Source organism: Sciurus vulgaris, assembly GCF_902686455.1.
Source record: "Sciurus vulgaris genome assembly, chromosome: 5".
Classification (NCBI taxonomy): domain Eukaryota; kingdom Metazoa; phylum Chordata; class Mammalia; order Rodentia; family Sciuridae; genus Sciurus; species Sciurus vulgaris.
This window is the reverse complement of record NC_136465.1, coordinates 14,933,982-14,960,333: the sequence shown is the minus strand read 5'-3', so window position 1 is coordinate 14,960,333 and position 26,352 is coordinate 14,933,982. Positions and strand designations below refer to the sequence as shown.

Genomic DNA, 26,352 nt, shown 5'->3' with positions numbered 1-26,352 from the left:
CACTGTCCCGTCCCTCCGGAAGTCACCCCTCCCCCTTATGCCCTTCGATTTCCCCCTCTTTCACAGACCATTCCCAACAGCATGCAAGTGTGCCAGCATGGCTGCCCATCACAAAACAGAGCAGAACCAAAACCAAAGAACTCCCCCTGGACCACGACCCCTGAGTCCACTACCTGGGCTGCTCCCCTTCAGAGCAAAGCTTGAAAAGGCATCTCTGGTTGCTTTCTAACCTGCTCACCTCACATTCTCTCCTCCAGCCTCCATAGATTGGCCTTTCCACCCCACCCTCCCCAAGGACGCTCCACCCAGACCGTCACAGCCCCAGGTGCTGAGTCAGATGGCAGCTCCTCCAAGCTTCTCTTAGTTGGCCACTCAGCTGCATCTGACATGGATCATCTTCCTCTTTCTTGAAACTCGTGCCTGCCTCAGCTTCCCAGACATCCCTAACTGGTTCCCCTTCCCCTCTGGCCCTTGTCTCAGCCCCTCTTCTGGAAAGCCCCGGCCTCCCTCTGCTCTCTGGCTATACACCCTCCCTCAGTGACCTCCTGCTTCCAAGACTTACAATACCATCCATATGCTAATGACTCTCCGTAGCTCAACCCTGACCTTGGGATTTCCAGGTGGAGGTCTATTTGACATCTCAACCCTAACATGGCCTAAACCAAACTCTTGATTTCTGCCACCCCACCCGCTTTTGTCCCTCTCCTCATCTTCTCCAACCTAGTAAGTGGCAACACCACTGTTGTTCAAGCCAGAAATCAGTTACCCATAATTCCAGCTGGGCATCCTCTCAGCTCCGTTTCCAGGACATATCCCAAGCCCACACATTCTCTCCACCTCTTCCCTGACCACCTCTCACTGGACCCTCCAATGGCCTCTTAGCTGCGGCTCACCATCCTCCCTGTGATCCATCCCCTCACAGCACAAGAGTATATCGTTCAAGGGCGTAAATCACGCTGTGCTGCCCAACTGTCTCCAGTCTCCCAATGGTTTCTCATCACTCTGACAACAAAATTCAAACTCCTGCCTTGGCCTGCAGCAGCTCAGTGGTCCAGCCCCGTCCGCCTCCCATGCCACTCCCTGCACCTCACTCGTGGGTGCAGCCACACGGCACCATCAGCTCCCACCTCCACGCACAAGTCCCACTGGGGTCTTCCCCTAACTGTTCCAACTCAGCCACTCTCCGGATCTTCCCAGGGCTGGCCCTCTAACGCGCCACAGTCTGCGTTCCCAGGCCCCTCGTCCACCGCCTCATTTCATCTCCTCTTGGCGTTCATCACGACCTCACGTCCTCCTTGTGAGTCTGTTTCCTGGCTCATTTTCTGCTCTTCTCTGTCCCCAGCTCACAGAACACTGGCCCCGTAAGAGCGACAGACTCCTTTGTTTTGGTCACTGATGTATCCTCAGCACCCAGAACAGGGCATGGCCACCAAGGATGCTCAGTGACTGGGGACGAGCTCTCACATTCGACCCTCCTGCAGGGAGGGCACAAAACAAACAGCCACTCCCACACGTATCACACATACACACACACACACACACACACACACACACACACAAACACATCATACTTCCACAAACCATCACACACACACACACCACCCCATAAGCACATTGGCATACAAGCTCCACTTACACTCACACCTACAGCACACACATACACACACTGCCCCCACACACACCACTATCCTCACATACCTACCACACACACATACACACACCACCTAATGCACATGCCTATGCACATACGCCATCCACACATCACCTGCTACATGCCATTGTCTACACACATGCAGGCTCTTCACGCTGAGCCCTCTCCTGGCTCTGGCCCCTTCTCTGCACACCCCTGGGGTTAGCGGAGCGTGTGGACAGAGGCGGTGCACAGTGCCGGGCCTCCCATCCTGCCTCCCGCAGAATTCACTAGAAGGAGGGCAGAGAGCGGCTGAGCTAGGAGCGTGCTCAGGAAACGCAGGGTCCTGCCAGCTCAGGAGCTGGGGAGGACAGCAAGAGTCCAGCTAAGGACTGCTGGCGGCAAGCATCCCTGCCACAGAGCCCTTCACACACACAGGGAGCCCCCCAGGCCACCTGGACAATGCTACTTGAAAGGAACCAGGAAATCCCCTCACCCCCAAAATCTCACCCCAGCATCTAGAATTCTATCAGGAGAAAGGCTCTTTGGGGTTAAATCTATTCCCTGGGGTCCTTTTTTCTTATTGTTTTTTTCCATGGCGATTTCTTCCTCAGACGCAAAGGCAACCAAAGATGAAGTCGCCAACAGTGCTCATGCCCCAGTGTGAGCAGACCTTTCTACCCACTGACAGGAGCCCGAGGTCCTGGCTTTTATGGGGACAGAAAGAATAGAAAGGGAAGAGGGGAAGTGAAGATTCCTCAGCTCCAGGGCCCCCAGGGTGGGAAGCTGACTCCCTCCCCATCACCATCAGGGTGGCCACCGGTCACCTGGCCCCAGTCCCCTCAGACAGCCCATAGTCCCTCCCTGTCCCAACTCCCTCTGGCCAGCAAAGGAGTCCTCCCCAAAAGGGGAGGTGGAGGAGGTGACCGAGCTGCAGCTAAAGCCCAATTGTGGTTGACACTCAGAGTCTCTGACAGCTGTTAGGAGAAGAATGTGATTTTGAAATTTAAATAACATACTTCTGCATTCGGCTCAGGGAAACAACCTAAGGATAAGCAGTTTATCGCCTGAGCCACCATGAAGCAGGGCAGGGAGAGGGGCCGCCTGCTCCTCCAGCTCCTCCTGCTGCCTCCTGCATGGCTGCCTCACAGGGGCCTCTGACAGGCACAGCTCAGCCTCCTGGACACTGAGGCCCACTCTCTCCAACCAAGGGGAGGGCGCGCAGGTACAAAGCTAGACCCCCACCTTAGTGGGGCCAGGAGCTCTGAGGGGCAGACTGAGGAAAGCAAGAGGTTTCCCTGGGCATCCAGGAGTCAAGCCAGGCCCAGCCCTGCCCAGTCCCAGCAGGCCACTGGGGAGCTTTTCACAGGAGACTGACTCTTGAGCCCAAGGGCATGTCCCTCCCTGCTCCAAGGCAGCCCAGCCCCTCCCTAAAACCCAGGCCCCTCATCCAATCATTTCTCTTGAGCTCTGATAGGGACAAGTCCTGGACAGGAGCCACAAGGGAGGAAACCACTGAGAGGCCATTCCCCTGCCTGCCCTAAGAGTCACTATTCACTGTCCCTGAGCTCACCGGCCTCAGAACACTGGAGGCCCCTCATCACCCAAGCTCGGTCAGGCCTCCCAGCCGTGATACTGCCTGGAACATCCTTCCCAGGTCCTCTCCCCCAAGCACTGCTGGTTGGTGACATGCCCTGAACTCCTATGGTGTCACCAACACCACACGGTCTATACCACACGGGCAATAAACCACCTACAGGGTATCCCCATGGGTGTCTGTCTGCCAAGCCGGACAATCAGGACATGGGTCCGATGTTTCATAGCAATGGCCCGTGCCACTTCCAGAACACTCCATGTGGACTAAACAAAGCACTCCTCCCAGCCCCAACCCTGCCTCCCACACGAGTCCCCAGCGGAATCTAGCACGTCTCGGAACACAGGGGCACACACACTTCACAGCTGCTTGGACCTCACAGTTACTTCTTCCTGGGAAGGTCAAACACTCCCACAAAGCCATGGGTCCCCAGTCCCCAGATGGTGACCCCAATTACCACCATCTAGGGAGCTCCTCGGCACCAGTGCCATGTGAGCAGCAGCCTGTGTCACTGCCCATCCCCACTGGGCAGCTGAACTGCTGCATGTCACAGGGAGAAGAATGAGGTTCAGTGACCCTGAGGTCACAGAACCAGGAGGGCAAGGCCAGGATTCAAGACTAGAACTAACTGGCCTCAAAGTCTACAATCCATCCTCCACTCCAGGACCCTCCGTGGATGTGCGTGAGGTTCAAAGGACAGCGTTGGACACCCAGGGATACAGAAGAGAAGGCACACAGCAGACAGAGCAGGACCACTGCACACACGTGCCACGACACCAGGGAGTGAGGTCCAGGAGGGAGGACTCTACGCCACGGCACAGGACAAAGAGTGGTGCTCACTTCTTGGGGGTCATATGCAAGTATCCTCAGCAAAGGGGTAGTAGGACCTAAGCACTAGCTCCTCCTCTCCCGCACCCCCAAAAAGGAGGTCACTGGAGCCTCCAGCAAGAATGTCCCTGCCCTCCCTTGATTCCATCCAAGCAAAATGGCCCACCCCAGCCTTGCTGGCCAGTCAAGGTAGACCCTGCCCAGTCTCCCGCCTCAATCTACAAAAGGCCACCAAGCTCAGGCCTCGCACTAGCCTCCATCTGTCCACACCCAGTCACAACAAGGTTATCACTGCCCGAAACTCCCACCCTACTGCCAGCCCAGGAACCATTCTCTAAAAATCAGTCACCCCCATCAAGCACTAACCTCAAGCTGAAGACAGCCTCATGTCACCAAGAAGTATGCAGCCATTTTCCAAATGCCAAGTTCCAGGCCAGCCCTGCCACCACCTGCCATTGACCTTGGCGAAATCACTCCATGATAACATTTAAGTAGCTAGCATACTTTTCCTGCAAAATTCCCAGCACCAGCCCAAGTGCTTACCTGCATTATCTCATTTAGTCTTCACCTAAACCCTAAAAGATAGGTATGTCTGCCACTCCTTTGCTGGGCAAGAAGAAACTTGGGCACAGAGATGAGGAACCTGCCTACAGTAATACACCAGGCAAGGCTGGAGCCAAGTGTTGAACCTGAACTACATCTGTCCCACCTCTCTGGGCCTCAGTTTACCATCAGGTGAAGGGCTGGGCCTACCCAATCCCTCAGTTTCCTTCCAGCTACAGAAGGAACACCAAAAAGTGCTCCACTAATGTGCTCCCTGCCTGTGCCTCGAGCAAGGTTGGAATCAGAAGCTGAGGCACTGGACACCCCAGCCCCACACCCTCCTGAGGTCCACGCCCCTGGCTGGCTCCAGGTCGCCTTCACAGAACTTCTGCCAGGGCGACCTCCTCTGCCTGAGGGTCTCTTCTTTCTCCTCTGTCTTCTTCCACCTTCTCCTGCCTCCCCAGCTATATGCACAGGGTCAGAAGGGTCACTCAACTTCACCATCGGCCCCTCCCCTCCCTCTAGATGACCTTCCACCTCCACGGCACATGTGTGGCTGAGAGAGGATGGCTGCCTATCCAACCCAGTGCCGACTCCAGCGCACAGCGGGCTCGTGGACTGCGTCCATTCGCAGTGAATCCTGTCAGTGGGAAGGAGCACAGGCCCATCATACAAACGTAGTTAGAAAGGTCACAGCAGGCCCAAGACCACACACTCTGTTACTGTATGGATCTTAAATGTCCTCCAAGGCTCAAATGTTGAAGGCGTGGTCACCGCCTATGGTGCTGTTAGGAAGTGGTGGAACCCCTAAGAGGTGGGGCTAGTGGAAGGAACTGAGGTCACTAGGGTGTGCCCTTAAAGGAGATATCAGGACCCCAGTCCCTTCATCCGTTTTTGCTTCCCAGCCACCACGGGGTGGGCAGCTTTTCTCTACTATGCACTTCCGCCATGACGTTCTGCCTCACCACAGGCCCAAAAGCAAAGGGGCCAACAGATCATGGCCTGAAGCCCCTGAACCTGGGAGCCAAAATAAACTTTCCTCCTTACAAGTTGTTTATCTCAGGTATTTGGTCACAGCAACAGAAAGCTGACTAACACATCCCTAAGTGGCCAAGTCAGGGTCCAAACCCAGGACTGTCTAGCTCCTCTTCCCATCCACCAGGTGCCTCATTAAATGCTCTATTTCATGTTTTCAAAGGCAGCTTAAATTGCAAGAAACAGGACAAACCTCACTTCTTGTCCATGAAATCTCTCTTCCCCGGTTTAAGGTGAGAGCAGGACATTGGGATGCTTCCAACATGACTGTAGTGGTGAGTCAGGGCATAGCCAGACTGTCCTTCCTGACCTTGGCCTCAGGACTAGCTAACCCATGGATGAACCCAGGGCCTGCCAGGTGGGGACTAGGCAGAGAGGAGGGGCAGGGTTTTAGGCATCTGGCAGCAAAAGGTGTTGTAGGCATCCTGTTAGCTTTCCTTGCCAAAAGGATCCCAGGAGGACTTTCCAAGAATCCCAAAAGAGAAAGGTGAGAGATGAAGAACACATACTCTAGGAGGTCCCAAAACATGGCCCCAAATCTAAGATAGGAGGTGGTGAACAAATAGAGGCAACTGGGCCCCAAAGAGACAACAGCCTCCATCTCTGCAGGTAACACAGTCCAGAGGAGACCACAAGACTCCCCTCACCTCCTCCAACCTCTCCACACAGAGAAGGTAGAGGGGCAGCATTCAGTCAGCTATAGGCACGTGGAGGTGGGAGGAGCTTTCTGGAGGGTCACCCGCAACCCCACAGGGCTGTAGCTTTATACACCCAAAGCAGCAGTACAAGGTCTTAGGTCACCCAGGCCAAGACTTCCCAGCCTGGGTGTTCCCCACAGGTGGGTGATAAATGTGTCCAGATACTGATGTGTCAGCCCACAGGGAGCCAGACGGGGGCTGTGATGGCCAGAGCTCCAAGCTGGTCTGCACACTATGCCACTCCACCATTTTCCGGGTGTCTTCATGGGACAAAGAGCAGAAAGCATTGCTCTAAGCTCTGGTTTCCATTATCAGACAGGAAATGTGAGGTCTAGAGCCAGGAAGTGACATGCCAAAGGCTGCACAAGTGATTTGGGGCAGAGACTCAGCCGGAACCCAGCCTCCTGGCTCTTGTTCCGCCTTCTTTGTGCTTCTCTACAGTGGGCTGCTTAGTTTCAGGGCCTCCCCGCCCAGCTGCCCAAGTTTCCCCACATGGAACCACCCACTGACCCAACTCCAGGGCTGCTATGGGTCAACTAGAATCCACAGGGACAGAGAGTTGGGATCACCACAGTCCCCAAAACCTGGGCCTCATAGCGAGGAGTGGTCCCAGAGCACAGAGACCCAGAGGTTGTGGGGTCCTTATCTCTGGGCAACAAGTGACAGGGAGCTGACTCAGTGAGTGCACATCGGGCGATTTCCTCATCTCAAGTTCACTCCAGGAAGATTTTTTTGCTAGGAAGATACTGAAGTGTTAAGTCCAGGAAGCAACAGGGGCCTGGGCAAAGATGAGGACCTCAAGCTCCTGTACCATAGGAGCCAAAGTGGTTTACTTACAGGAGCCAACCCAGGGGCACCTGCCTACACAGTGGTATTCAGCTGGTACCTGAGCAACCGGGGTACCCCCACCACAGCACACATATGCCCACAATCTCAGAAGGACCAACCCAAGGTGAATTCCTGCTCAAAGCTAATCAGGAGAATCAGAATGTCAGTTACAGGGACCTCAGTCAGTCCGTCACCTAGATCAATGAGATGGGCAAAATTTATCACAGAGCTATCACAGTACCCACAGGCAGAACCAAGATGGGAACTTCTGCTAGGACCCTTCTGGGGGGCTCTGATGGTGGGAGCCAAGGGCAGGGTGCTCCACGTAACTGACCAGCTTTGAGGTCTCCATTCCATTCCCTACCACTTCCCACCACTGCCAGGGGCCAAGGTCATGTCCAGTCAGTCACTCTCTGGCTACTGTAGTTTGAATTTTAAATGTCCCCCAAAGGCCCAAGTGTAAAAGGCTTGGTCCCAAGATTGAGAGTACTGGGAGGCAGTGGAAACTTTTAGGAGGGAAATCTTGAGGTCTTTAGGGCACTGGGGGTATGCCCTTGAAGGAGAATTGTGGGAATCCAGTCTCTTCCTCTTCCTCAATTTCACCTCCCAGGTGCAAAGTGGGCAGCTGGGCTCTGCCACATACTCCTGTCATGATATGCCACCACAGGCTCAAAGCAACAGGGCTAACCAATCATGGTGAACTTTTTCTCTTTGTAAGTTGATCACCTCAGGTATTCCATACAGCAAGGGAGAGCTGACTCACACAAGGAGAAAATCATCTGAGAAGCCTCACTTCTCACATGGGTCCAGGGTTTCTGCCACCAAGGAGAAATGCATACCATCCCCATCTCGATCACTCTCAATGGGAGAGGCTGTCACCTCAAGGGAGCAAGGTTCATTCTTATGTGGGCAGAAAAAAAAAACTAGATATCATAATGGTTTGTGGTCATCCAAAACTCAACCTTCTGTGACAAAATTTTATTTATTGGTATTTAATTTCTCCAGCTAGGGAGAATTAACTTTTCTCCTTAGGGAAGTAATACCGGGGGTCGGGGGATGGTTGAGAAACTTTATCCCACAGAATTCTTCATTTGAAAGGGCTTAGGATCCCATTGGAAAGTCTTTTGTTCACAGTGTAGCAGTGTTTCTCAAACAGCAGTGACCATGCCCCCCAGGGGCATTGAGCAATGTCTGGAGATGGTTTTCGTTGCCATGACTTGAGGATACATCTAGTGTGTAGAGACCAGGGATGACACTAGACATCCTACAGCTCACAGGACAGAAGTCAGGCCAAAGTGTTGACAGTGATACTGTTGAGAAACCCTGGTTTAGAGCCAGAGGAACCTCAGAAGGTCTGATGGCCACAAAAGCATCTGTCAAACCTGGGCCTGAGGCCCAGAGACCCTCGGAAGCCCCTGAGAACAAGCCCACTCTGGTCATCCAAGCACCAATGGCTCTTGGAAGAAGAGCCTCCCCCCACGAGCAGCTCGGAGACAGGAGTCCCCTCTCTGGTGCCTGAGCAGGACCCCCTGGGCCCAGGTCTCTAACCAGAGGTGTTCATGAGGTCGAGAAGGGACCACGAAGCTCATTTGGCTCTGTGCCTGGGCCTGGCAGGCAAAGCTGGAGCCCAACATGGACTCTCACTCCTCAGGGTTGCATGGGGTCAGGACAGTCCAGGAGCCAGAGATGCCTCCCTCTGTGGTCCAAAAAGCTGAGGGAAAACCCACAACAGACCAGGGAGCAGTAACCCCAATAATACGGGTGAGTCTCCCTCATCTGAAATGTGTTAAGACCAGAAGTGCTTTGGATTTCATATTGTTGTCTGTTTGTTTGGATTTTGGAATGTTTGCATCTACGTCATGAGATGTCTTGGGAACGGGACCCAAGCACAGAATTCACTGGTGTCTCACACGTACCTGTGCACACAGCCCGAGAGCAACTGGAGGCTCTATTCACAGTGCACTTGCACTTTGTGACCCATCACAAGAAGACGGGTGGAATTTTCCACAGGGGTATCCTATCAGTCCTCAAAAAAATTTGGATTTTGGAGCATTTCGGATTTGGGATTTGGGGATCAAGGATCCTTAACTTGTACCAACCACGGCAGCTGATGGTTCCTAAATGCTCACACAAGCCCTGCAGCATGTGAGGGCTTTGTAATCCACGGGCTCACTCAGACGTCACAACAGTGCAACCAGGTACGTGCTCACCTCACAACGGAGGAGACTGAGGCACACAGAGCTTTAGCAACTTGACCAAGAAGAGCTCCAGAGCAGAAAATTGGAAATAAGGAAAGCAGAATGAAGGACCCAGGGAAAGATGGATGACGAAACAGGAGAGTGACACCAGGAGTCAGATTCAAGACCTGTCCGTGACAGCCATCATGCTAGGAAGGTCCTCACGTGCTTCTCTCCAGACCACCACGAGGGAAGTAAGCCACATGGTCTTCTTTACAGACCAGGAGCTGAGGCTCAGGGACAGTAAGGGACATGCTGATAAGCAGCAGAGTCAGGGAGCCCAGGACTCCTGAGTCCAGGCCAAGCTCCCAGGCCACATCCCAGCAAGGACCACTTACCTGAGAAGATCGAAGCAAGCCTGAAGATGTCCGAGAGGCGGGAGGTCACTGGCTCGTAGGGTGAGGCTTCGTAGAACTCCTCGCCTGAAAGAGAGAACAGCATCAGACATAGGAGCCTCCTGTCCAGGGCGCTCCAGCGCCCAGCAACCCTGTCCAAGAAAGTGCCATCACGAGGCTCGTGGAACTGGGGAGACCGGGCAGCACCTCCCCAAGTGAAAAGGGTTGTGCTGGTGAGTTAGAAATGAAGCGTTCGATGTGTCACAGGGGCAAGCGGTTTCTCTCCGAGAGTGGACCCTCCCCGAGAGCAGGCAGCACTGCCTGGTGCTTCTCTCCCTGTGATCTCCCCCCGCCCCCGACAGACCAAAGCAGACCCCACTGAAGGACTTCCAAATGTACTGGAAAGAAGGACAAAGGAGGTGGGGCAATTTCCCATGGAAGACCAGGTACAAATCATACAATCTGAAGCCAGAGGGACCGACCCACCATGGCTCATCAACACAACTTCCTCATTTCACAAGAGAGGGTTCTGGGGTGGCCCAGAGAGGTGAAACCACCTGCCTGAGGTCACACAGCTTCTCACAGCAGAGCTGCAACTAGACTCCAGTCTCTTGGCCTTCACTCTGGTTCTGCCCAGGTCACTCAGAACCTGAGTCACTCAGGTCACAAAATTTCCTCTTTGCTTCCCAAGATGTCACCAGAAGAATCTGGCTGGAGGGGATGAAGGTTGCTGGGTGGGAGGCCTGGCTCCCTGCTCCTGTCAACTTGATCCCCCTCCCCACCACCACCTGCCACCTCCTCAGACTTTTCCTCAGGCTTCAGGGTGCAGAGAGCTCGTGAGTGGAAGAGCAAGACAATGCCAGGAGATAAATGGCACCGGGCTGCCCCGGAGACGCCAGCACCTCAGCGGGAATCCTGCAACCTCTGCCAGCACCTCACACGAAGCAAATATCCCCTGGAGGCCTGGCCAGGGAGGAGAAATCAATGCACTCATTCAGACGGGGCGTGTGGTGAAGGGGCAGACAGGCGGGGGCAGTGCCTGGTTCACTCAGTGACCTCCATCCACCTGGGCAGGCACCCCCTGCCATGGAGAGCCCAGGTGGGGCAGCATGCAGGGGACCACTGCAGGGAGGCCTCCCCTCCCAGAAGAGGGGTCTGGGATGGTCCTGAAGGAGGCGCCTCGCTGGGCCCAGCAGGCCACTCTGAGGCCAGGACCGGAGGTGCAGCTAGCCCGGTGCAGAGACCTGCTGCTGAGCCCCATAGGCTCCCAGAGGAAGGCAGAGCCCAGCACAAGGAGGAAACACCTCCCCACCCTGGCGAAGTGGCGTCTGCCTGCATCTCAACTCAGAGGAGCACCCCCTTCCTGGACAACACCGGCACCCACGGTGGGCATCCGACTGGAACCTGCTGACCGACCCCATCCAGACGGCTTGTTCTTCCTGGGCTCTGTCCAATTCCTGCTCGCTGGGCTTTGGGCCATCCCAGCCTTTGTGATCTCGGGCTGTGTCCTCCACCCGCTCAGGGCTCTTCACCTACGCTCTCCTAGGAAACTCCCAGTGGAGGGGCCGCCAGCTATGGCTGGGCACCAAGGCCAGCAGAAGCAGAGCTCAGGAGTCCCTTTTATAATAAAAGTCCCTGTGCCTCCCGCGTGCCGCACTCCAGACGTGCTTTCCACAGGCTCATTCACTCCCTCCTCTTCAGCACTCTGTGAGCCAGGCACTATTATCCCGGCTACCATGCTGACAAGGAACATGGGACACAAAGGCATTAGAGCAACTTGCCCGAGGTTGCTGAACGCCATGCAGCTGGGAAGCAGCAGATCCAGGTTCCAAACCCAGGTAGGTGGCTCGAGAACCCCAGGCATCACCACGAGGAACACAGCCTCCAGCACCACAGCATTACTGAAACCAGTGGCTCTTAACTAAGCACTGGCGCGCGCCCTCCGCGGGAGCCGACCTCGGCTCCCTTCCCAGCACAGGGTCTGTCCTTCCCAACCACATCTGGCACAGCGATGCACCTGGGGACAGGTCAACCAGCTCCTTGACTAAAGGGTGTCCCTAAGGGAAATGGCCTTTCCCAGGGTGAGTTTGGAGGGCCCATCTTCTCCAAATCCATTCATTTAAGCCGCCTGTTCCTGCAGCAGAATGCACCAGTAGGAAATCCCAGGCCTGGGCCAGTGACGTCAGATCCTGGGAATGGAGACATGGAAGAGCCCTCTGCTCTTCACGAGCAAAGGATCGGGAACTTGGATCTCAGTGCTGCCTTTAGAGAAGGCAAGAAACCTGCTTTCAAACTCCCAGGCAGTCAATAGGGACAGCCCACTGTGTAAATACTGGAGGTGGTAATGACAGAGTGGAAACAGGCCCCAGGCCATGCCACCTCCCCAGGGCAGTGCAAAAAGACCTGGATAAGGGCCAGGGACCCTGGGTCCAAACCTGGCCTTCAAAACCTCCTCACTGTGGCTGCCAAACAGGAGGCGGCCCAAGACGTGTCCAGGTCCTCTGCAGCTGAGACTCCAGGAGCTCTGAGGCCATCCGTGCAGAGACACGTGCCTGCCACAGCCTACTCCCCTCCCTCCACTGCCACTGCCACTCCTCACAGGCTGAGGGCCTTGGCCAGACACCATGAGCTCAGGCCCAGGTAGAGGGAAAAGGTAGCAAAGACCCGTGTGTGCCCCACCTACCCACAGCTGCCTAAGCGAAGCCCCAAATCCACTGGGATCAGAAGGGAAATGCGAACCCACTACTCATGCCTCTCCTTTCTTTGGGAAAGTCCTCCCCTCCCCCAGCCCCAGGCCCAAGCAAGCAAGCTATCAAGTGTTCCTTAGGAGCAGCGAGGAGGTTCTCGCAGCCTCCCCAGGGAGACCTCTCAACCCCCAGCGCCCGCTGGGAATAATTCACTTTCAGGTAGATCCTGTCACTCACGGGGACAAGTGAATGACATTTTCAAAGGCCTCTTGGTTGCCCCCGTCAACCCCACCCAGAATGATGTCTGGCCCCGAGACCCAGAAGAAGGTGGCACACCCTGGGGAGAAGAGGCAGGCTTCTGAGAGGGGGACAAGTTGGGGGTACTTTTCTGGGTGGGCCCAAAGGAAAATATCTCAGCCTGTGCAGTCAGCAAAGGGGCCGCAGCTTCTGGAGTGCCACCATCCTCTGAGGCAAACCCTAGGGCTTAATAGATGGTCAACGCGTAAATGAACAAAACCACAATCTCCAGGCCCAGAACCAGGGGCAGTCGTCTGCAGTGAGACATTCCCAGGTATCAAGGGCCTTGAAGACCCCAGAGCAGCCCAAAGCACAATGCACCCAGCACCAAGCTCACTGCTAACAGGAACTCAGGGAGGAACACCTCGTTTCTCCAGGCTCCAGAAAGCACTGGACTCTCAAAGCACAGGAAGGCCATGAAGTTCCAGGGAGCCACTGACATGAGCAGGGCTGTCTGTGATCAAAGGCCCAGGAGGCCCCAGGCCCTTCCAGCAGCAGAGTTTCCATCCCCTCCCTATCCACTGTGTGTCCCAGCATGTCCACCCCAACCAGCTGCCCGCTATCCTCTAGGTTGAGAGTGAAGGCTGCCAGGAAGAAAACAAGAAGCGGAGCTACTCTATTCCAGAACCGCAGTCTTCCTCCCAGAGTCGGACTCTGGTAAACAGTTCCTTGTCTCCTGCACAAAAGGCCACAGGCCTGAGGTCCTAAGTCCCTCTTTGCTTATTCCAGTTCCAGGGATCCAGGTTGCTAGGGAGAAGTGACCGCTGATGCATGAGGAATTACTTTGCTGTTAATGACAGTAACACCATTCAGTTATGTGCACTTCCCACCCAAGTGTTCAGAGTACATCTGAGCCAACTTAGAGGCCACTCAGGGACCCCTTTTTCTGCAGCCACCACAGCTGAAGCTGGAATCCTCCTTCCCTTCCTGCACCCGAAAGGGAGCTCCTTCCTGACCTAAGGCTAATTCCCCCATCCTGGCCCTGGGCCCACTCCCTGCTCTCTTCCTGGGGGACCCTCCTGTCTCCACCACTACAGTCCTACCCAAAATTTAAATTCCACCCTGTCCCATCTTGAAATATATATATATATATATTTGTATACGTACACAGACACAGGTACATATGTATAAATACATAGGGTGCCCTCTGTTCTCTCCTTTTCACACCAAAACTCTGAAAAAAGTTGTCTACATTCATCATTTCCAGTACCCCTGCTCCCATCCGCACCCTAACCAGGGTCCTGCCCCCAACATCCACCTAAGAAGCTCACCCCAAGGTGGCAGAGACAGTCACCTCCCACTTAACCTAAAGTTCGTGCCACCGGTGGCGGCCCTTTCTTCCAACCATGAGCCCCTCCCTGTCTCCTCACTGGTCCTCTGACTTCTCCCCTAGGGCCCTCTCAATGGCCCTTGGAGAGTGTCCTTCCTCTGACCATCTTTTAAAATCAGCGGGTCAATGGTCTCAGGACTCCACCACTGCCCTCCTCCCACTGTGGCTGTCCCTGCTCCCCGGGGCTCCAGTGAGCACCAGAGGCTAATGTCACTCCTAAATCTCTCTCCAGACCCCCTTCCTCCTCTGCACTCCAGATCTGCAGGTCTGCAGGATATGGCCCGCAAAAGACACGTGCCCACAACTGACCCCAGCACCCCTACACCCCCTTCCTCCCACTCAAATCCTTTGCTGCTCCTTCTAAGCAGTCCCATCACCCACCAGTGGCCCAAGACAGGAAACCAGGTGCCCTCCTTGAGTCCTCTCTTCCTTCCCCTTCTCAAGGGCAATCAGTCCCCAAGACCTGTTGATTCTACCTTCTGAAAAGCTCCTCCATCCCTCTTCCCCTTTCTTACACTGTCCAGGTCCCGTCACCGTTTCCCCTGGCCTGAATCTCAGTATGGCTCCTGAACAACCTTATGAGTGACTTTCCTCACCAGAACCACACGAGCATTCTTCTGACGCGCAGGCAAGGTCCTCTGTCTTCCTCAAACCTTTCGGGGTTCCCTGCTCCTGGGATCCGCCAGATCTCACGCTCCCTGCCCCGACGTCTCCTCCCCACCCTTCCCATGCCACCCTCTACCTTGTCCTGTTACCTGTTACCTGCGTGGGACACAGACTCTCATGCTGCTCCCTCCAACCACCCCCTCCTTCAAGACCCTTCTCCTTTGTAACCCTGACTCTTCAGTCTCCACTTGGAGGCTGCCTCTCCCACGAGGCCCTTTAGATTCTGTAACAGGGGTGAGATGCCCTCCAAGGTGCTACCACTGTATCTGTGACATCCCAACACAGAAACGTCCACCCCCGACCATGAGCTCCGTGAAGGCGGAGGCCAGGCCAGCTCGTTCTCCATGATTCCCACACCCAGCAGGCAGGAAGCTCTCCGTAGACATTTGCCGAATTAATACATGAACATCCAGCCAAATGGTCAACCCTCCTAAAATGCGCACGACTCCCTCACATCCAAGTCTGGAGCAAATCAGAGGGTGTCACTGGGGGAGGGGCTCCCAGGTTCTGCCTCCAGCAGGCTTGCCAAGGGACATAGGGCCTGCTGCCCACGCCCTGCCGGGAGACCTGAAGAAGGCGCTGAGGTGGCCATGAGGTCAGAAGCACATGAAGGCTAGGCCTCCTGGGAGCAAGGCTGTGGGCCCGGATGCAGGGGAGATGACAGTGGGAAGCAGCAAGCGGGCAGCCCGTGACTTGCCCAGCCTTCTCCTGGCTCTCACTTTTTCATCTTGGCCCCTCTTGCTCTCACCGAGAAGGGGCCACTACACCGTCCTTGCTTGAATCCCACCTCCTGCTCTTCCTCTGCCCCCTGGCTCCCTGTTCCCCAGCCTTCCACCTCCTCCTCCGGCTGTCACCCTTGCCCTCCTGAGTCGGGTGGCTGAGGTCTGCAAACAGCAGGCCCCGGGTCCTCTACCAAGCCATCCTGAGCCCCTGGCCCGCCGCGCCCTCCCAGGGCCCACAGGGCTCACCTTCGGTCAGCCCCAGGTGGATGCTCCAGTAGATCTGCAGGCACTGCAGCTCCTTCTTCATGCCACGCTTGCAGCGGCAGTCGTACAGCGGGCTCTCCTGCAAGACCTCCAGGGCCGCCTGGCACTCCCGGTTGGCCAGCATGGTGTTGCGGTCCCGGCCGGCCAGGCACTGCCGCAGCGTGCGGTAGCGGGAGCTACAGTTGGATTCGGCTGCACACAGCTCATTGGCCCGGACACAGTCCACTGGGGGGCGCCAGCCGTGGAGCTCAGGGCCCTGCAGGGAGGAAGGGCTGGCCAAAGAGCGGAGGGTCTCGTCTGGTTGGTGGGGAGGGAAGACAAGCATGAATGAAGGCCACCACAATCTCCGACTCCACATGCAGGCCTGGAGCTTGGACCCTTCTGGGGACGGCACGCCCATCTACACCAAAGCACACCAAGGCCAACTCAGCGCAACAGCCCTCCTCAGACCCGAGGTTGCAGGCCCTCATTCTCCCTGGCTCCATGGTGGGCACTGGGTTTTTCCTCAGCACAGGCCCTGGGCCTCGGAGCCAGGAAGGCCCTGGCTCAAGACTGAAGCGGTTCAAGATGCCACAGGTCCAGAGAGACTGTCACCACCTGGGCTTGCTGGTGGTGTAGAGGAATTTCACCTGAACTTCACCCAGGACCCCTACAAACTTCTAGCCACAGGCTCATCCAATCACCGAGCTAAGCCTTGAAGGTACCAGAAAGTCCTGACTTTCAGGACCTGTCTGGGCCTCATACACGCTCTGCAGTCCACCACCCACATCTTACTCTAGGGAAACTGAGGCTCGAAGAGGGAAGATGACAACTCCAGATCACACGCAGAGGTGGAAAGGTCCCCTCTGACGCCTAGTCTCCTCATTCTGAGTTGCTAGACTTTGTGAGAAGACAGAATAGACCAACCCTGTGGTTGAGGCTGTCCAAGGAAGAGCAAACCCTTTGGGCCCAGCGCCCCAGAGCTTCCAGTCCAACTTCACACCAGATGGAGGCCTGAAAACTTCCCTGCCACTGTCAAGCTCCACCCCAGCCCCCCCAAAAGAACGCGCATTAGGGGAGCCAAGGAGCAGCCCCTCTCTCCCTCTGCTCCCCTCCCTCCCTGCACCCACCTCTCCCACCTCCATCTCTCAGCTCCTCTTATCTCTGCCTCCTCACAGATTCATCACCTTTTCCTTGGAGTGGCCTGGATTTCTCTCTCCTCCTCCTCCTCCTGTCTCTCTTGCCCTCTCTTTCCTTTCCTCCCCTCACTCCCCTAAAACCCTCTCCACTTCTCTTTTTTTCTTCCTCTCAAAAGCCAAATAATAAATCAATTGCAGAAAGGTTGGAACTTCCCTCCTTCAGGCCCTGACTAGCAGATTGAGCCCTGCTTCTCCAAAACAGACCCCACCACCATCAGTCCACCCTTCTGTCCCTGTCCCCAGTGTCCTCCCTTATGAGGAAGAGAGGTAATGGGTTGGGAGAGGCTGGCCTGTCCCTTTCAAAGCCAAGCTCCCAAAATGGTTCCCTCCATTTGTGGACATCTTCTTCCCATCTCCCTGTCCTTGCTAAGCCCCTAACTCCAGACTCTGCCCCAGAAAAGCCCCATACCATGGTCAGAGCCATCGCTGCTTTTTCCAAGGTCCAAAGAATAATTGGGGAGGCTTCTCCACTCCCTTCCACTCCAAAACATAATAAAATCCTGGGTCATTAGTCCCCTCCTCAGAATACCGCAGAATCCCCCATCCCTGCCCAAAGCAGCCACTCTCCCGCCTTCCCCCTAGGAGGCCCTGCTCAGGGGGGAGCTACTGCAGGGGGACAGCGACACCTAGAGGTAGATCTCTGCACAACAAGCCTGTCACTCCCCAGAGCCAAGTGAGAAAAGGAATCACTCCCAAAGGGCCCAGAGCAGGAGGCCCACCCCATAAGGAGAGGGCGGAGGAGAACAGGGGACAGGCAGGGCTGCAGAAGGCCTCAGGGAATGGGGCAAAAGAGCCTCCTTCTCACACTGACTGCACCTCTGCCCCAGAACCAGAAGAGCTGAAGGATGTGGCCACATTGAGACAAGAACCTAAGAGAAGCAAGCGAGTGCAGAGTGGGAGGTACAGCACTGGGATCAGCCCAGGCGCCAGCTGGAGACATGTCCTCCACACCAGCTGAGGTGGCATCTTCCCTTCCCAGCTTCAGCAGATTCCTACATCCTTGAGCAGGACCCAAGTGCCTCTGGGCCACCAGGAGCAGCTGAGCCAGCACCACCACCACCTGCACCTGCTGCCCCCTCCCAGCCCTGGGCTCTCCACTGACTTCACCGCAATGACCCAATAGGTAGTTCACCTTCCACCTGAGCATACTGTCCCAGGGGACAGCATCCCTGGCATCCTCAGCCTCTGTCAGCTCAAATCCACAGCAGGCTTCAAGTCAGGATACCAGCCTCAGGAACTGGGACACTTAATAACACACACCCTGCCTGCCCTGCATGTGGGGCCAGGAGCCACAGTGGATGGTCATGCCAGAAGCAAGGGCTTTCCCCACTCTACCAACTGGTTCCTGGGACAAAGCAGGGGCACACTCTGCAAAGGACTGATCCTTTCGCCAACTGTTCCTAACTCTTAAGAGTCTGCTTCACGACCCCCAGAACCGACCAAGCCCAGCCAGAGAAGAGAATCACGGTAACCTGGAGCCTTCAGCAAGGAATCTTAGAAGAGGAAAGGGCAGAGGTATCCTGGGGATGTCTCCAAAACCCAGATGGGAGGAAAGTGGATCCATCAAGAAGAGACATGTGCAGCAGCTTCTGGAGACATGTGGGGAGCATGAGACCATACAACTGCCTTCCTGAGTCCAATGTCCCCCCAGAGAGCCAGATGTGTGCTGAAGGCCACTCGGGAGTGAGCCTCCGAGCACCCCCACCCCAGTTACCCTCCTCATCACACTCTGTCCCTAAATGCCAGCACAAGAGGTCAGCATGCCTGGGCAAAAAAAGGCCTCTCTCTCCACCACAGGCCTCTGCCCAGACCTCACACGGGTCCTTAGAAAGGACGCCAGGGTCCCTGCTCCAGAAGCACCCTTCACCATGTCCTCAGCTGAAACTGCCTACTAAGCCTCAAGTTTCTGAAAACCCTCTGCTCTGAGCAGAATTGCCAACCAATCCCCTACAGTCTTCTTGCCAGGAAAAGGGCCCTAGGGCTAGAGTGTCCTTACCACCAACCCAGTCCATTCCTTTGGGAGCCCTTTAATATCCTGCAGTCACTCTGCTAAGACCTCAGCCCAGCTTTGGAAGGGGACTCCTCAAGCGACAGGGAACTGAAGGGCTGTGACCCAAGGAGATGGTGACCACCCCTCCTCTCCCAGTCTTGCACCCTCCCCACTCAGCCCTCAGACTGCAGACACCCACTGGGCATCTCTGCCCGTCCACCACACACATCTTCACACACACATACACACCCACCACGAGCAGGATCCCTAGCACCACTTCTGGGAAGGAGAGGAGAGCTGACTCTGCAGCCTCATCAGCTGGGGACACACATAGGGCTTTGGGCCTGGAGAGAGTTGCTCTCCTCTACCCCCAGCCCTCAGAAGGTGCCCACAACTGGGAGCTCTACTGGCCTGGGGGTGCATAGTTCAGCAGCAGGCAATCTGGCTGTTTTGCCTGAAATGCAATTTTCTTTTCTTCTTCGCCCTGATCATTCTAAGCCCCAAAAAGCTGTGTTTTCAAACCAGCAATGGGAGAAAAGGTCAGGTTTTATAACAGTCCCTTCAGAAGGAGAGCCCACTTCCAGAGGATTACCAGGAGGGCTGCAGGATGGCAGTGGGCTCTTCCTCTTCCTTGCTTTGCCCCTCCCACCCCAGAGAGAAGTAGCCACAGGCTTAGGGAGGCAGAGAGTGAAGGCCACACCCCAGGGCAGGGCCAGGCCCCCAGGGAACTCCTACCTTGACCCAGCCAAATATTACTCCCATTGACTCCAAAGCCCCATCCCGATCTATAAGGCACTTCTTGGACCTCACACGTCTACCTCCCGATCTGGGCCTTCCCAGAACCCTCGTGCTGGAAGGAAAGGGCACACCCATGACCCCACCAAGACAGCCTGGCTCACACCCACCACAGCAGCCAGGGTGGCTGGAAGAACTCACGCTGAGGCAGATGTGTGCCCCTATGTCCACACTCTCTCTCTCTCTCTCTCTCTCTCTCTCTCTCTCTCTCTCTCTCTCTCTCTCTCTCTCTCTCACACACACACACACACACACACACACACGTTACCAGGCTCTCCAAGGAGCACATATTCCCGGGCAGCAGCCCTGCCTGGGACTCCTGGCCAGCACTTGGCCTTGGAAACACCTTCTTTTCCTCCCCTGCACCCAGAAATGGCCTTCTTTATACCCGTTACCCCAGCAGCGGAGATTTCACATGGCATAAAAAGGGCAGGGGTGTGGGAAAGAAACCGCTGGGGTTGGGGTGGGGGTCACAGGGCAGTCTTTCCCCCTCCGGTCCTGGAGGGAGGGGGCTTACAGAATAAACAGTGGTCTTTGTTTGGATGCCTTTCCTCCCTCGCCCCCACCCCCCACCTCCTACCTTCTTCACCTGAAGGAGCAAACTTTGGCTTCCTCTCTCCCTCCTCCTTCCCCAGGCACTGGGCCCTGAGCCCCAGAGGTGCCGCGGGGGAGGCCTTGAGGGCGGCTGGCTACCCTGTGCTCTTGCCCACCCTTCTGACTGGAGTCCAGGCAAAGGATAAGGGAAAACTTGCAAAGTGTTTCAGGGTGTGGGGAGGTGGGGTGCCATTTCCAGAGGTTGATTGGCAGGCAGGGAGTGACTTCCAGGGCTCCCCATAGATGTCCAAACCGGAGCTCCAGCAGAAACCCTGGCCTTCCACAGCTATCCACTTCGGGAGCCTATCCGGAATGGTGAACTGGCATTTCACCAGCCTCTCCCCTCCCTCCTCTCTTCCAGATCAAGAGTTGGAATTTTTTTTCTTAAGTTGCTGCAATTTGAACCCATTATTGTAAGGGAAATGAGTGCCACCACGGCTTGCAAGTGTATGTGTGCGTGGCGCGGGGATGGTTTGGATGTTCTAAATCTCCTTCCTAATCCCCCAGCGCAGTCAGCCGCGGCTGGGGTCCCTCCGCCCGTGTCCACACCGCCCAGCCCGCCGGTTCGCTAGCGCCCGGGCCCGGCTCGCCCAGCGGCGCGCGCTCTCCGCCCGTCTCCCGCGGCGCCCCGCTCGCCCCCCGTTCCCTGGCTTCGCTCCGGCGCCCGAACGCGCGGCCCCGCGCTGCCCCCCAGGCTCGCCGCCCGCAGGTACTCACCTAAAAAGAAGAAGAGGCAGAAGGCGTTTGCCAAGATCATGTTAAATAAATCCCACAGTTTTGTTTTTTTTTTTTTTTTTTTTTTTGTCTTTCTCCCTTGGGTAAAAAAAAAAAAAATGAAATGAAATAAAAATAACAATAATAATAACCAAGCAGTGATAATCAGCCCCAAATCCAATGCGGAGATCCCAGCTAGTCCGCCCGATGAGGATCCAGAGTCTTGCGATTCTCGCCTCTGGCTGGAGGGGGTGGGGTGGGAGGCGGGCGGTGGGCTGCCACTCGACGCCCCCTTTGCCCACCGAAATCAAATACACACGTAGCAGTGGGTCTGGCCGCTTTATAAGCCAACAGCCCGGTCCTGAGGTCAGCCCTCCCCTCCGCTGGTCCGGGAAGGCGCGAGTCCCCGCGGGTCCAATTCCCCTGCGCTTCCCAGGAGGGGACTGGGGAGGTGGGGGCGAGGCGATTTGCGAGTGGAGGGCTGGAAGGAAGCGGCGAGGGAGGGAGTCAGAATAAATGCAAATAGCAAAGAAATCCACCGACGGGTGTGAGCGCCAAGGTACAATCCAGTCGGAGCTTCGAGGACCGGAGAACCGAGTCGCTTCTTTCGCACCAAGACGAAGAAAAGATTCGAAAAAATCTTCTCCCGCTACCCCTCGCTCGGCTCACTTTTTCTAATGGAATTCCAGTGACCGTGTGTGTCTGCGTGCGTGTCTTTCCTCTCCCTCCCTCCCGCTCCTCTCCCTCGCTCTCGCCCTCCGCGCTCGCTCTCCAGCTCTCCCTCGCTCTCTCCCTCCCTGCTCCCTCTCTCCCTGCTCCTCCCTCCGCCCGCCCCCTCCCCCTTCGCGGCTCCCTCGCCGCGGCTCTCGCGCCCGCGCCCCTCTCCTCCGCCCGGGGCTCGGCGCTCGGGCTCCCAGGCGGCTGGCGGCGCAGGGCGCGGGAGCGCGGCAGAGCAGCGACAATCTGCAGCGGCGGCGGCGACACGGCGGTGGCGTTGGCGCCGGGGAACGCTGGCCGAGGGGAGAGCTCCGCCGCCGGCTCCCTTTGCTCAGCCGCCCGCCCTTCCCCGGACTGACCTGCTGCCTTGGCCGGAAACTGGCCGGCTCCCTGGGCGACAGCTCCTGCTCAAAGCCACCGAGGCTCCAAGCCCTCCTCCTCTACCCGCAGAGCCCCCTCCCGCCGCGGGCGGGCTGCGCCCTCCAACCCCCACGGCCACTGCCCTGCCCCCGGACCCTGGGCCGCCGGGTCTCGGAGGCCTGCGGAGGCTGAGCGAGGAGGGAGGGCGCGGGTCGCGGGCGCCAAGCCATCCCGGAGGCCTGGGGGCAGGGCGCTAGGAAAACCCCGGCCGGGCGGTCTGGGTCGGGAAGGGGACTCCACCCTCCGCGGGCTGATGTGTCCCTCTATGGGGGAAGCCGAAGCGGAGCGTCTACCCGGTGGTGCAAAGGAACCGAAGGACGCCCTGCGGCGCCAGCGCCCCAAGCCGCGGAGCCCGGGCTCAGCCTGCCTGCCCAGCCTAGCCCCGCGCGCGCATACACGTGTGCTTTCCACGCGGAGCTCGAGAACTTTCCCCGCACACCGCGGCGCGCCGTACCGTGCACGCCCCAGCTTCGCAGCCCTTGGAGACTTCCCTTTCCCCGTTGGTCTCCCCTCCCCCGGACCCGGGAACCTGCTGCTGCGCCTGGGCGCCCTGACCGCCTCCTCCGAGGCCTGCGAACCTGCCCAAACAGCGCCGAAAGAATCCGGCCGGGATTCGCATCCCACCGCGGCGGGAGCGCCCGGAGACCAACCCCGGCAGGGGCTCTGCGCCAGGTTCCGCGGCCACCGGCCACCGCCCCCCGCACTAGGCGGCCGGCTGGACTCCCGGGAGCTGGTCCCGAAACGGCTGGCAGCTCCCGGCTCCCGAGGCTCCGGGTGAGGACCCCCTCCCCCAGCCGGGAAGGGGGCGATTGATCCATCTGTCGGTGGGCCGGGCTCACCGGCGTGTTTTAGTCACAGAATTTACAATAAACGCCCAGAAGCACCGAAAGGAAAGCGTCTGGCTGGGAAAGGGTTGAAGAAGTGAGGCTGCTGACACGTTCCGGCAAGACCAGACGGGGAGAGGCGGCGGGGCTGCGGCCACGCGGGTGCACACGGCGCGGCGCGCACGGGAGCACACACCCACGCGCACCGGGCACCCCAGTTTCACACTCCCTTCTGACACACCCTCATCTGTGTTCGAGCTGCCCTGAATCCCCGGGCTTTCGCGCGCACATTCCTTGCAGGCATCTCCGCGCGCGCAGACGCAAGATGCTGGGGCGGGGTGTGTGTAGTGCCTCGTAAACTTTCCGCGCTGCCCAAAACCGGATCTGAGCTGAATCCGAGGTGTATTTGGGAGTGCATGTTAAGATACATTTAAAAAAAAAAAAAAAGATTTAATAATAGAGTAAATGCTAGACTAGACATTGCGCGAAGGGAGGGGTCACTCAAAACCAGCAGCCTTAGCTAGTGGGAAAGCTAGAGGGAGCAACTTCCATCTTGTGGATTTAGGCGGGAATGCGTCTTCTCCGAGCCTGGGAGCGCTGGGTTCTGGTCTTTTCCGAATACCCCTTTCATTGGGCCCATCGTGGGGCAATGGCCCTCGACCAGTGCATATTCTCCCCTGCCAGTGAGTAGCGGCCCCTAGAGACGCCTCCCTAGCAGGCTAGTGAAGGGTCCAGGCAGGGGGCCTGAGGAACTAGAACCCCCATGTTCTCCCCGTCCATCCTCCAGTCACTCAAGTTCTAGGAAATGACTTAACACCTGAAAGGTTCCCCTAGCTTCCTTCCAGACTCAGGTAACTTAAGGAACCGGCTTCAGACAAGTGCAGGTTAAATGATGGAAAGTGACAGGAGTCACGCTGCTAGGGAGCCTTGAACCAGAGGCTGGGAGCCTGGACGTAAAAAATACTTTCTCCCTGCCTCTCCTGCTTTCGGGGCCTTCTGATGTTCCAGTTACTGCCTCCTCCAATCCATTTGTACCCCATAGGGGCATTTCCTCTCCTAAGGACACCCTCAGACTCCAAAATTACTGTTCAGCACGTCCCTCTCCCCTTCCCCCTGGTGAGGGGGGTGCGGGGGAACACTGTGTGTGTGTGTGTGTGTGTGTGTGCGTGTGTGTGTGTGTGTATGAAAGTTAAATCTTCTGTATGTGTTTCTGTGTGTATGCATGCGCACGTGTGTATGTGTGTCTCCCTGCTATGTATAAGGAGGGAAACTGTGAACTACATGAGGGCTTTGTCCCCCACTTCCAGTGAAGGGGACTGAGAAAGTAGCAATGGACACCCAGAAATGGCTGCCACTGAGTTCCTATGGGAATGGAACAGGGAATTCTGGTAGCTGCAGGTAAGTGGCTGGGACCCTTTAGGAACTCAGGACCACCCAGCCACCACGACTGATGACACACACCACCAGCAATGTTTAACCTGTGACTGTGGCACTCTGACCTTGGATCCCCTCCTCCCTCCTATCTGTTCAGGGGTCTCACATCCTCTGCCAACCCCAGCCCTCAACCTGAGTGTCTCCTGGATATGGCCTAGTCCATGTAGCACATCATTATTTCCTGAGTATCTACTATGTGTGAGAGCCACCTACTGAACCTCTCTGAACCTCAGTTATCTCATCTACAAAATGGGCTTTTTAAAAAACACCATCCTTGTAGAATTTAGAAGAGATACTGTACACAAAGCAGCTAGTAGGATTCCTTACCGAGTTGCTCAACCCCTTCTTCAGGGGTCCAGGAGAATGAGGGACCTTTGACAGGCAATAAAACCTAAGTGACAAATGAGAAGCAGAGATAAAAAGCAACCAGGGTTCAAGAGAAATAAGAAAGTACGTTCTAGAGGATAGAAGCAGCTTACAAGGAGTCATGGGGAGGGACACTGTTCCTCAGGAGATGACAACATAAGCCCTCAGGATGCCCTCTCACACCCTCCCTACCTGCATCCCTCCTCCAGCATGAGGAGCCCCACCCAGCTGCCCCCCCCCCCCACAGATGGAGAGCACAGTGCGCAGCAGGAGGGAAGAGAACACTTAGGCCTTTAATTCCCTTCTCTCCTCTCTGGTCCCACTTGTTTTGTGGAGTGGGTTCTCTGGAGGGCAAGAGCTTAGACTTAGAAAAACAGAGTAAGGGAACAGCCCCAGAGAAGGGAGAGGGGGCATTGCCCACCCCTGAACACACACACATGTGTGTGCATGTGTTGACCGTACAGCGTGGCCATCTGCTTAGTGACCAGAATCTCATCACTGTATTTACTTTATTGGAAGGAAGAAGGCTGAGCATTCCCTTGCCCCAGAGATAAAAATCAAGAATGCAAAGAAAACAGTGTCTCACCATCCCAAGAAGATATCAGGAACCACCAAGCTGGTTAGGGAGAGGTGTCACAGCCATGGGACAGCAGCCTGACCCAGGGCATCCCACCACCAGTCAACTAGCACAAATTTATTGAATGTCTTCTCTGTGCTCAGCATGGTGCCAAAGGCTGGGGGAACAGGACCAGGGTGCCCTTGCCATGGAAGCCTGTATTGATGGAGTTAAACATGCACCCATGAAAAAAGAAAGTGAGCAACCCGAGACTTGCTGCACATGGGAGGTGGGTTCACTCTGGACCTGGAAGCATGAGTAGAATTTAGCAGAGCATGAGGACATTCCAGGCAAGGGTACTGCCTCACCAAGGCCACAGCGGAAGGACGGTTTGATGAACATCCCACAGTTTGGAGAAGCCAAGGGCACATGTGGGAAAAGCCTAGCGGGAGAACATCTGGAAGGGCCAACTAGGATGCATGGTGGAGACCAAGCACTGCAGGCTTCAGACTTGGGCCACTAGAAGCTAGTGAAGTTGTTTTGAGCAGATGAGTGACATGGTTTAGCAAGATTAGTCTGACAGCCATGTGAAGGAGAAAGACCAGAGATCAGTCGGGAGCTGATTGTAACAGTCCCAGCCTGAGGTAATGAGGGCCCCAAACCGGAGGTGGCAATGGGCATGGATCAGAAGAGATGGTTGTCAGAGGCTCTGCATTGCAAAGATGAATCAGCAGGATGTTGGTAGTGATTGAACACAGGCAAGAAGGGAGGAAAACTGCCTTCCATTCCTTGAAGGACCAGGCCATGACAGAAAGACCAGGTCTGACAGTTTAGGCTTTGCCACTGGGAAAAATAAGTAGCCAAATTTGTGGCAAAATACGTGTAGATACTCCTTTAATTCTTATAACAGTATGTGGACTAGGTATTAGTAATAGTCCCATTTTACACATGAGAAAACAGAGTCAAGAGAAGTGATTTAACTCGCCTAAGGTCATATTCTAGATGGTTGAACTAGGGTTCAAACTCAGGCAGTCAACATCCAACTTCCTGCATCGGTCAGTCCTGCCCTC

General features: G+C 56.1%; 1 protein-coding gene across 3 annotated transcripts in view; it reads right to left on the bottom strand.

Annotated features, from left to right (window-relative positions):
• The window catches only part of GFRA2 (GDNF family receptor alpha 2), an 84,168-nt gene extending 62,422 nt beyond the window's left edge, over window positions 1–21,746 (bottom strand). Inside the window, exons 1-3 of one of the 3 annotated variants that reach the window (XM_079139059.1) lie at window positions 20,969–21,746; window positions 15,677–15,991; window positions 9,732–9,815 (exon numbers count right to left, since the gene is read on the bottom strand). In XM_079139059.1, coding sequence (XP_078995185.1) covers window positions 9,732–9,815; window positions 15,677–15,991; window positions 20,969–21,008 — 439 coding nt within the window. In that variant the 5' untranslated portion in view covers window positions 21,009–21,746. Of the gene's footprint in view, window positions 1–9,731; window positions 9,816–15,676; window positions 16,698–18,344; window positions 18,985–20,968 lie in introns of those variants that run through there. The other 2 variants (XM_079139060.1, XM_079139058.1) reach the window with 2 other exon arrangements.
• Window positions 21,747–26,352: the final 4,606 nt, after the last annotated feature.